Source organism: Salvelinus sp. IW2-2015, linkage group LG5 (assembly GCF_002910315.2).
Source record: "Salvelinus sp. IW2-2015 linkage group LG5, ASM291031v2, whole genome shotgun sequence".
Classification (NCBI taxonomy): domain Eukaryota; kingdom Metazoa; phylum Chordata; class Actinopteri; order Salmoniformes; family Salmonidae; genus Salvelinus; species Salvelinus sp. IW2-2015.
In genome coordinates, this window is record NC_036844.1 from 15,161,071 (window position 1) to 15,173,214 (window position 12,144).

Genomic DNA, 12,144 nt, shown 5'->3' on the forward strand with positions numbered 1-12,144 from the left:
AGGAACTTGGCTACCTTTGCCAGGAACYTTGTCCTGGAGTGAACCTTCTCAATGACATTCAGAGCCATGAGTTCACCTATCATGTGTTGGTCCAGCTCACATCCCAAGTATGTAACAGAAAAATGTTCCTTCACCGCTACACCATTACACTTGAACAAGAAGTTGGAAGAGATTCTCACTTTGTGTTTGGAACCAAACAGGATGCATTCTATCTTGCCTAAATGCAGAGACAGTTTGTTGTCAGATACCCACTTACTGACTTTAGTCAGTTCGCTGCTTAGGGCCTTTTCAACGGTCTCCTGATTCTTAAGTTAAACCAAAAGGGCAGAATCATCCGCATACAGGAACAGAGCGCATGAACAGGCAGTGCATGTCATTTACAGTGCATTCGAAAAGTATTCAGACCCCTTCACTTTTTCCAAATGTTGTTACGTTACAGCCTTATTCTAAAATKGATTAAATTGTTTTTTCCCCCTCATCAATCTACAATCCTCCATAATGACAAATCACATTTGCATAATTATTCAGACCCTTTACTCAGTATTTTGTTGATGAACCTTTGGCGGCGATTACAGCCTCGAGTCTTCTTGGGTATGATGCTACAAGCTTGGCACACCTGTATTTGGGGAGTTTCTCCCATTCTTCTCTGYAGAGCCTCTCAAGCTCTGTCAGGTTGTATGGGGAGCAATGCTGCAAGGCTATTTTCAGGTCTCTCCAGAGATGTTCGATCAGGTTCAAGTCTGGCTAGCCCACTCAAGGACATTCAGAGACTTGTCCCAACGCCACTCCTGCGTTGTCTTGGCTGTGTGCTTAGGGTCGTTGTCCTGTTGGAAGGTGAACCTTCGCCCCCAGTCTGAGGTCCTGAGCGCTCTGGAGCAGTATTCATCAAGGATCTCTCTGTACTTTGCTCCGTTCATCTTTCCCTCGATCCTGACTAGTCTCCCAGTCCCTGCCGCTGAAAAACATCATCACATCATGATGCTGCTACCTCCATGCTTCATCGTAGTRATGGTATTGGCCATGTGATGAGCGGTGCCAGGTTTCCTCCAGACGTGACACTTGGCATTCAGGCCTAAGAGTTAAATCTTGGTTTCATCTGACTAGAAAATCTTGTTTGTCATGGTCTGAGAGTACGTTAGATGCCTTTTGAAAAACTCCAAGTGGGCTGTCATGTGCCTTTACTGAGGAGTGTTTTCCGTCTGACCACTCTATCCTAAAGGCCTGATTAGTGGAGTGCTGCAGAGATTGTTTTCCTTCTGGAAGGATGTCCCATCTCCACAGAGGAACTCTGGAGCTCTGTCAGAGTGACCATCGGGTTTTTGGTCACCTCCCTGACCAAGGTCCTTCTCTCCCGGTTGCTCAGTTTGGCCGGGCGGACAGCTCTAGGAAGTTCCAAACTTCTTCCATTTAAGAATGATGGAGGCCACTGTGTTCTTGTGGCCCTTCAATGCAGCAGACATTTTTTAGTACCCTTCCCCAGATCTGCGCCTCGACACAATTCTATCCCGGAGCTCTACGGACAATTCCTTCGATCTCATGGCTTGGTTTTTACTCTGACATGCACTGTCAACTGTGGGACCCTWTATAGACAGGTGTGTGCCAAACCAATCAATTGAATTTACCACAGGTGGATAACATTTCAAGGATGATTAATGTAAACAGGATGCACCTGAGCTCAATCTCGAGTCTTATAGCAAAGGGTCTGAATACTTATGTAAATAAGTTATTTCTGTTTTTTATTTTTTATTTTTTAACACATTTGCAAAAATCTGTTTTCTTTTGTCATTATGGGGTAATGTGTGTAGATTAATGAGGATAAAAAAMATATTTAGAATAAGGCTGTAACGTAACAAAAGGTGGAAAATGTGAAAGGGCCTGAATACTTTCCGAATGCTCTATATAGAGCTAAAAAAGCAAAGGCCCCAAAGTGCTCCTATGGGGGACACCACAGTTTATTTCCTTAGCATCAGACAGTGTTCTGCCCACATCCACCCTTTGGACCATGTCAGTTGGGTATGACTTCACCCATAAGTGTAGGTAACAACACATCTGCCACGCTGATCCTCAACCCAGGGGCCCCTCAGGGGCGCGTGCTCAGTCCCCTCCTGTACTCCCTGTTCACCCATGACTGCATGGCCAAGCACGACTCCAACACCATCATTAAGTTTGCCGACGACATAACCTGATCACCGACAATGATGAGACAACCTATAGGGAGGATGTCAGAGACCTGGCATGGATAACAACCTCTCCCTCAACATGATCAAGACAAAGGAGATGATAATGAACTACAGGAAAAGGAGGGCCAAGCACGCCCCCATTCTCATCGACGGGCTGCAGTGGAGCAGGTTGAGAGCTTCAAGTTCCTCGGTGTCCACATCACCAACGAACTGTCATGGTCCAAACACACCGAGACAATTGTGAAGAGGGCACGACAACGCCTATTCCCCTTCAGGAGACTGAAAATATTTGGCATGGGTCCTCAGATCCTCAAAAAGTTCTACAGCTGCACCATCGAGAGCATCCTGACTGGTTGCATCACTGCCTGGTATGGCAACTGCTCGACCTCCGACCACAAGGCACTACAGAGGGTAGTGCATACAGCCCAGTACATCACTGGGGCCAAGCTTCCTRCCATCCAGGACCTCTATATCAGGCGGTGTCAGAGGAGGCCCTAAAAATTGCCAAAGACTCCAGCCACCCTAGTCATAGACTGTTCTATCTGCTACCGCACRGCAAGCGGTACCAGAATGTCAAGTCTAGGTCCAAAAGGCTTCTTAACAGCTTCTACCCCCAAACCATAAGACTCCTGAACAGCTAATCAAATGGCTACCCCCCCCCCCACATTTTTACGCTGCTGCTACTCTCTGTTTATTATTTATGCATAGTTACTTTACTTCTACCTACATGTACATAGTACATAAACTACCTCAACTAACCTGTGCCCCCACACATTGACTCTGTACCGGTACCCCTAGCCTAATTACTGTTACTTTATTGTTGCTATTTAATTATTTGTAATTCTTCTATTTTCTTATTTATTTATTTTTTAATTCATTTATTGTTTACTTCAGTTTATATAGTAAATACTTTCTTAACAATTACTTCTTCTTAAAACTGCAATGTTGGTTTAGGGCTTGTAAGTAAGCAATTCACTATAAGGTCAACACCTGTTGAATTYGGCGCATGTGACAAATAACATTTGATTTGATTTGATTTTGATAATAAGGAGTTGGTGACAAAACCAATTGTTTTATGTTTGTACAACAAAATATTACGCTTCACCGAATCAAAGCTTTTTGTAGGTCAAGCATGACCGTACCGAAGAGGTTGCTCCCTGTCAATTTCCTGCTTGATAAAATCTGTCAAGTATAGTGTTACTTGACAGATTTCTACTAAACAAGTGTTAGTAGAATATATAACCTTTATTTAACCTTTATTCTAAAAAGGAACAACTCTTGCATGTTTCAACTCTTGTGATACCTTTCCATGTTGAATGGAATGGTTGATGATGTGTGTTACACGAGGTCCGACAGCTGGTATGTTATGCGGTCCTGTGGTTTCTGGTTGTCGAGATTTTCAAGCATCTTTGTAACGTCTGAAGTTGAAACTTGGGAAAATGGAAACTGTCCTCCGGAGATGCCCCTGGCTTAATAATAGGTTTGAATATGATGGTTTCCAGAGGTGACAGTGCATTCTGGGAATTGGTCAACAAGGTTGCTGGCAATGGTGGTGAAAAACTCATTAAAATGATCAGCCACCTGTGCTCTGTCAAAGTTCCACATGGTCAGGTCATCTGAGGCTATGACTGTGTCCCAAAATGGCATTTGGGATGCAGCCTATGTCTATTGCTGTCCTATCTATATTTGATGAGTAGGTCATCCCAGCATTAGTATTCACCAGAAAGTACATCACAGTGAAATGTTTTCCACCTTTGAGAACACATCGCCATCCCATTCCAAACCCAGTGATGAAATTGAAATAGAAAACCACTGACTGACACGTTCAATTAAATCAAAAGCTGGTTTGGACAACATTGACATCATTCCTGATGATTTGCTTATGCAAATCAAACTGCTCGTTGGTGTTATTGGCAGCTGGTCTGCCTCAGTTGGTAGAGTAAATGTCACAAAGTTGACATCTGGTCCAGACAAGACAAGGACAAAACACTGAGGGACATGTCTTATGCTGCATACGGCCTCATCAGTGCTTCTGGATGTGCTCATAGCCGTTGATTATCTACATGCCTGGGCACTATAATTACATTCATAGCAGCCTTAATACCGTGAGATTGATGCTGTGGCTAGACCATGTGTTCAGGGGAAATGGATGAATAGTGGTTGGCTGAACTTGTTTAGCTGTTTGTTTTCTCTAGCAGCTTTGGCAAGATGGAGAGGAGAGCAGAGGCATAGCCAGGGAGATGAGAGCAGGCAACCAGCCCTTCCTCCTCTACATTCACCAACGCCTTCTCATATTACAGAACACAGATGGAGACGGAAAATGTGTGTGTTTCTGCATGCCATTCCCTTTCGTCTGTTGATCAGGGTAGTAGATCAAACATACTTATCCAGGTAAGAGGCAGAGTGGAAGCACAGCATTCTGGATCCACACACACACACACACACACACACACACACACACACACCACACACACACACACACACACACACACACACACACACACACTTTCTCACTCCTTGCCCGCTGATTGCACTCTCCATCATCTGTCTGAGAAAATCTCCCTCCTTGGGCACACTTAATTTCTATCTTATCCCTCCATTTCTGTCATTTTACTGCTGCCATCTATCTCCTACAGCCCTCCCCCTCTTGCTTTCTCCTGTCAGCTGATCTGTGCCTTCTAAGAGAAATACTGCCATAGTTCACTTTACCTAGGTAGAGAACCATTTAACTGCAGAACTCTGCCTACATTGTACCTCATTTATGATGAGGTAAATATCTTCATTTGCATTCTTTATTTCTTTCTTTGTGATCAAGTGTCTTATCAGAAACAAATAGCAGGACAAAGGAATTGAATAATAAACAAAACCAGAGAAGCCATCAAGAAGCTAGACATCCTGTTTCCCTCCAACACTTCCACAGGAGCTCAGAGATTTGAACTATAACTTATGCTGGTAAGCGTGGCAGTTGAGAATTGATGACACACTCTCTGGCATATTCTTTCTTAACACAGTCTGTTCTTCTCAGTTCTTAGTCTTTTCTAATTGTATCACCCTCTTTATTATCTTCAATTAAAAACTACCCCTCTTCTACAACTCCTGCTGAGAACGTCCTCATATGGACACCATACTCTTCAAAGGCTCGTTTTTTGGGGGGCAACCAAGGGACAGTTACCTTGATGTCTATGAGCAGCTCCTCTGGGTGAAATAGAATGGTGGGGCTTCGGTGCGCCTAACCGATTAAAACTGTCAGGAGATCAAGGTCCTGTGGGACTCTCAGGCCACTGTCTGTCTGAGCACCGTGTTGCAAACATACACTGACAGTAGAGTAGCTATCAGACCTGTGTGTATTGTTTCAGGACCATGGAAAACGAAATACTGTACATTGTCTCCTAGTAGTACAGCTGAGCTGATGTTTCAGGACCATGGAGAGCAACACACATTTTTCGCCATGTAGGTTACATCTGGATTTTGTTGGAGCATTGTCTTACTTTCTCCCTCCAGTCTCACAGAATTTGATCAAGTAAAGCAGTGCTTTTACTCGAGTGCCTTTCTTTTCAGGACCACGGAGAGTGACATAGTTTTTCTTACTGGTAGTGAGATCATCTCAGCTATCCCAAATCTAACTAAGATGGATGGTTGAGAGCAATATTTTCCCCATAATTGCTGATCATGTTAGATCTGAGATCAACTTGTGGAATGAGGAAGGAGGAAGGATGATGTCCTTTCATAGTACTCAATGGGGCAGAGCCAAACAAGAGCGACACTTCAGCCATGCACTATAGGCCAGTATAACTACCCGACTCAGACTCAAATATTGATCAGCTATTTCATCAGTCAAACATGAGTGGTTTAGGGGTTAGTGGAGACATATATCTCTGGCAGACTCATGAATTGATGCTTTTAGTGAAAGGTGTGGTTGGAGGTCAATACAGTAACTCTCTGACTCCTCTTTAACATTTCTCTCATCTCTTTCTTCACACACACACCACAGACACACACACACATACACACATAGACACATAGACACAGACACACAGACACACACCACACACACACACACACACACACACACACACACACACACCACACACACACACACACACACACACACACACACACCACACATACCGTTCAAAAGTTTGGGTCACTTAGAAATATCCTTGTTTTTTAAAAGAAAATCCTTTTTTAAAAGCCTTTTAAAATGATAAACTTGGATTAGCTAACATAACGTGCCATTGGAACACAGGAGTGATGGTTGCTGATAATGGCCTCTGTAGAATATTCCATTAAAAAATCAGCCGTTTCCAGCTACAATAGTCATTTACAACATTAACAATGCCTACACTGTATTTCTGATCAATTTGATGTTATTTTAATGGACAAAAAAATGGATTTTCTTTCAAAAACAAGGACATTTCTAAGTGACCCCAAACTTTTGAACGGTAGTGTACACACACACACACACATTACCTATTTTCTGCCCGCACTAGTCATAGCCGCACCCCTATCTTTAGTCTGTACAAGGAACCGCCCTGGTTCCCCTCTTCATTCATCTCTCCTATTTCTTCCCTCGTCTGCCCCTCCTCTCCACTTTAGTCAGTGGAGCCACGCTGTCTGTTCTTCATTCATCCCTTGTATTCCTTCTTTTATCTGCTGCCTCACATTATTTACTGCCTGACTGCCTTCAGCGCACACTGATCTGGGATGCTTTGCTTTACTTATTTGTATCCCTTTTGTCTCAGTGTGTATGTGTGTGTGTGTGTGTGTGTGTGTGTGTGTGTGTGTGTGTGTGTGTGTGTGTGTGTGCGTGTGCGTGTGCGTGTGTGTGTGCGTGTGTGTGTACGTGAGTGTGGAACAATGACTGAAAAAGATTCTATAACAAACTCCCAAGGACGTCCAGTGCCTTCATTTGTTTCACTAGCAGGTTGTTTTGTGGATTGATTGATTAGTATTCGAAGGCTGATGGACCGTTACTTGTTTGCTGTGTCTGCCGGTGGAGTGTGTGTAGACAACCACAATTCCCCAGTGTATCCTTCCCTGGGGGTTAACTATTTGTGTGTGTCTCAATCCCTCGCTTTGTGCTAGCTAGAAAGTGACTCAACTAAGCACCAAAAAGACTCGGGCACACCTTATATCTTGACTTTAGGCACCTTAGAATTTCTCTGAAATGTAGAAATGTACTAACTAAAACGTGGTCCTCTAGGGACAATGCACTTGTACATACCTGTATTTGTGTGTACAAACTTATACTGCAGGAATTCACTTTGTGGTGTAGGGGATGACAGCTCCTTATATGGCTCTACTCAGTTTCCTGTCCACTGCCTCCACCCGCGCCCCCCCGCCCCTTGTACACACACACACACACACACACACACACACCTGATGATGACAAGCAGGAGTCCAACCCCCTCACATCCCATTTTCTCTGGTTCTGATCAATGAAGAGAGAGAGAGAGAGAGAGAGACAGAGAGAGAGAGCGTGTCACAGTGTTTTCGTTCAGTACACGTTACCTCACACGCACTCTGAAGACACAGCTGCGAGAAAGGGCACCCGTATCTATCCGTTGCATTACTGTTTTCTTTCCGAGAGAGCTCTGCAGACGTGAAAACACCGCGATTCCTGCCGAAGTGGAACGCTCGCCAGTTATCACAGTCTTTCCTGGATTCCCTACAACCTTCTCACCGCATTTCTCCATCCTAGGTTTTCTGGAATGAGCTGTTTTCCTGCTTGCGTCGTTTCCATGTCAGCATGGGAACTGCCGTGTCCAAAAGGAAGAATATAAGAAACGATGCGACATCTTCCGTGGCAGCAAAAGTTAGGTGAGTGCCCTCTGTCCCGACCGACCAAACACCCACCGACAGACAAGCATTTCGGCATTACCGTCACACTGTAGCAGATATCTGCTGTGCTACAAAATTACTGAACATAGCGTGACATAGGACCTAACAGTGACATTAAGGCTACGTCTTTATGCAACAAGAACAGGTGTATTTAGGCTAACCGACGAAATTGCGTAATTGCGCGTTTATTAACGCCTAGATCTATTCATGGTGGGTCCCCCACAATTATTATAYGTTATGTCGTCCCGTGCAGGACAGTTAGGATAGATATCATCATAATAATCGGGGAGCAACATCAACCCGTCACTGCGTCTGCAGCTTCCTCGACATGACWTGGTTGCACAAATAGCAATTGATGGGTTACACAATTTACCGTTTAGGTTCCCAAAGTGGCCTTTGTTCTCACCATTGGCGCATGCATGTCTCAGGGCGCATGCAGAAAGTGTGTATCATGACAGGGAATATGTTCACGTATACTGGACATCTGTATGATGCAGTGCAATTTAGATTCGTTTGAGCTTAGTCCATTTCAACTTCAGTTCACTCTGTCTGGATCTCGTTCACAGACAACAGTTAACACATTAGCACATATAGCTCTTGAAGGTGGCCTAAAATCAAACATGATATGCAAAGGAAAGGTAAAATCATGGCAACATCGTCTAACCCATTWAGGAGACTGTAGCCTTTGGGTCCCACTGCACGGATGGTGACTTGTTTCCTACCAATGGATCAGATATGAAGGACACTTACCATTAACCGTTATCTTTAGAAACAATTGGATTTGTAATGGTCTGCATTTGACCTTAATGGCAGCGACTACCGGTATTGGATGCACTGGCGTTGCACCCTGCGGGAAAATGATCGAGCTATCAATTCATCAATCAGCCGCAATTGACTCGCGCGCCGTCGGTGATCGGGCGTCACGGTGAGTTATTGCACCAGTCGGAAAATGGAAACAGAATGCCTATAAACGCCACCGTTAATTTATTAAGCAAAGAAAGCATAAACAATCCTATATTTGGCAGGTCTCTGAGGCTATAGGCTAAGGCTAACCAGTCTAAACGACTCGCGTGAGCTAAATGTTACTTCGCATGTCCTGTGAAAGTTTAAACACAGGTCATTCATCTGGGAGATTTCTGAAACCGTGTCACCAAGACTCTGGGAGATTTCTGAAACCGTGTCACCAAGGCAATAATTTCTAACAGCCCCGCATTAACGTTTATTCTAAAGTTGGCAATGCGCAGGTATCCTGTGTTTACTGTTTGGGTATATTGAGCGGAATAACCCGCAGTTTTCTCAAAGCACGTCGTCTGCTTATAGATTCCCCCAAAAATGGATAGGTCTCGACTCAATTTAGCCAATAATGAAATCAGTGTGATGGCTCCCTCATGCCATCGTGGCTGCAGCTGCACCTTGGTGGGATTAAATGGACCGTACAGCAGGTGGAATAGGAGAGAAATTCACAGAGATAAACATATCTGATTGGTCACACATGAGTTGTCACACAACCTTCGTTTAATGGAGGTCACTGCATGACCTTGAATCCAGATGCTGGGTTAACGTCATAGAGAGATGTTGGATTATATTGGCATGCTTATGTCATTCTATGTGTGTGTGTGTGTGTGTGTGTGTGTGTGTGTGTGTGTGTGTGTGTGTGTGTGTGTGTGTGTGTGGTGGGAATGTTGTTGTGTGGTTGGTAGGGTGGGTGTGAGAGCCTCTCTGTAAGTTGGCGAGCTGATTTTGTGTTGTAGGATGAAGCTCACCCACACTATCTGTAGGACTCTCGCGCTAATCTTTTCTGAACACACACAGAGGGCTATGGACGAGAAGAAAGGATTTCCACTCATTTTCTCTGTTAATTACCATTGTGGCTTCGGTATCTCTTTCTTCACACACACACACAGAGCACACACACACACTACACAACAACACACACAAACATCACACACATCACCACCATCACACACAAACACACACACACACACACAATCATCCACCATACTGTACATTATCCTACAGGACACACTACACCATTATACAGCACAACACATTGACAAACAACACTGGCTACACAAAACTAACAAAGACACACACAACAACTAAAACGACACTATACATTCGAAAATAGCATTACAGTAAACACCAAAACATATACACAACATATTTATCACAACCCAAGCACATCATTCGTTCACCACACATTATTTCTCCACTCAAGATGTCTCCCACAACGCAAATCCCTCGCTGCGCAGTAGACAACACATGTGACCGGAGGATCATCGGGCCTAATACAGATGCATGGTTGTTTTTTCATTTCTAAGTGTGAGCATTGGTGGATGTCTCTCTGAATGATATGATGACATACAGTCAGTATACCTCGAGTATCGGATCACGACTCTTAGTAACACTTCCGCATTTCAGTACACTAGCTCATCAATTATCTTTCTCTGTAGGTTAACGGAGGTTGGAATACAATAATATTTTGTTTTTGGTCCTTAAATCTCCGACAGAGATTTCATTGCTCAGTAAATACAGCTGGGTGGATTAACTTTCAGCTTGTAATTATTTTTTGAGATATTTGGAGATTAATTTGGATCAGTAGACTCCATTCAGTGACAACTCCTCAGTACACTCCTCAGTCAACACTCTCCTGCAGTACACTCCAGTACCGCCTTAGCGAGTACCACCATCCTCAGTACACTCATACACTCCAGCTACAACGCACCTCAGTCACGCCCTCAAAGTACATCTCAACAGCTATACACGCCGTCACTCCTTCAGTACAGCCTCAGTACACTCTCAGACACCTCGTACAGTACGCCGCATCAGTATACTCCTCAGTAACACGCCATCAGTCACCAGCATTCGTTTCACAGAGGTGAGGTTGAGGAAGAGCCTCCAGTAATACTGACAGCTCTTCTGCAAGCTATCCTTGTTCTCGCTCGCGAGCAGCGCTCTTCTATGGGATAACTTAAGCCCTCTTCATTACGACCCTTGCGTAAACGCATATTTCCTTAAAAACCTACCGTCACTCGTTATCTGATCAAGCTACAATGACTCGGCTCGGCAAGAGCAGTAAACAGAACTCACGCTCAGTACACCCTCATGCTCAGCTCAGTCAGCTCCAACCTTTACTGTCATTACTGAGATCACACATCTAACACATTCAATATTCATCACTCACTCACCTGCATATGAACTCATCAATGCATAGTCACGCACAGTACTAACCTAATCTCTGTAACACGCACACTCACTCATCGCAGGGGGAAAATAATCCTGCAGCAAGAGGATTTGAATATCTGAAGAAAGATTTAGAATCGCCACCAGGGGGCAGCTGGAAGCGGGTTTTGAAAACAATGCAGTACCGTACCTACATTAGATACATTGTTTTATTATATGTTGAAGGCAAGCAGTAGGCAGAATAAATTGTTTTGGTTACCTGTGTGGACTTGCGGTTAAAGACACGGACCCCAATACACATATGCCAGAGTTGGCAAGGATTTGATTCCTGCTCTTTGACTCGTGGATGAATGTCTATTTTTGGCACATTAATTCCACGTCGTTACAGGGTTAAAACAGAAACAACTCAAAGGTTAACCGTTTAGTCATTAATTCCGAGTGCTTAAGGTTAAGGCTATGGTTTGGGGAGGCTTAAAACTAAATCCTTAAAAAGACGGGCATATGTATCATCAGTATTAGTGCTTGCTAGAACATTGTGAACCGTCGTAGCACAGTGATCTATCTATACAGCGCACTCCGGCTCCGAGCCGCATGAGTGCTGGTCGATTTCGTGACCAGCCCGAACCTACATTAATTAGGCCCACAAATTAATTGCGTTTGTTTAAAGAAGTTCAATAAATAGTCTGATAATTTACGCATAAAGGAAATGTGCCTCAGCTCAACATAAGCTTGAAGATATACTACTCTGGAGGAACGTTTGTCGTTCTACAGTATGCCTACATCGATCAATCAATTGATGGCCCAAATCAGCGCATCAACAGCCGTTGGAAAACGGGTAGCATGAAGAATGTACTGGAATATATTCAAATAACAAGGTTTTTTTTGCAACCATCGATGGCATGAGATTATCGCCAGCTGATGTCTCATTAGACAATCAATA

At 43.9% G+C, this 12,144-nt stretch overlaps 1 protein-coding gene across 1 annotated transcript in view; it reads left to right on the forward strand.

Moving 5' to 3' along the window:
• The first annotated feature begins 7,645 nt into the window (after nucleotides 1-7,645).
• LOC111964507 (NMDA receptor synaptonuclear signaling and neuronal migration factor-like) overlaps nucleotides 7,646-12,144 on the forward strand; it is a 46,284-nt gene continuing 41,785 nt past the window's right edge. Inside the window, exon 1 of the mRNA XM_070443766.1 lies at nucleotides 7,646-8,000. Coding sequence (XP_070299867.1) covers nucleotides 7,930-8,000 — 71 coding nt within the window. The 5' untranslated portion in view covers nucleotides 7,646-7,929. The remainder of the gene's footprint in view (nucleotides 8,001-12,144) is intronic.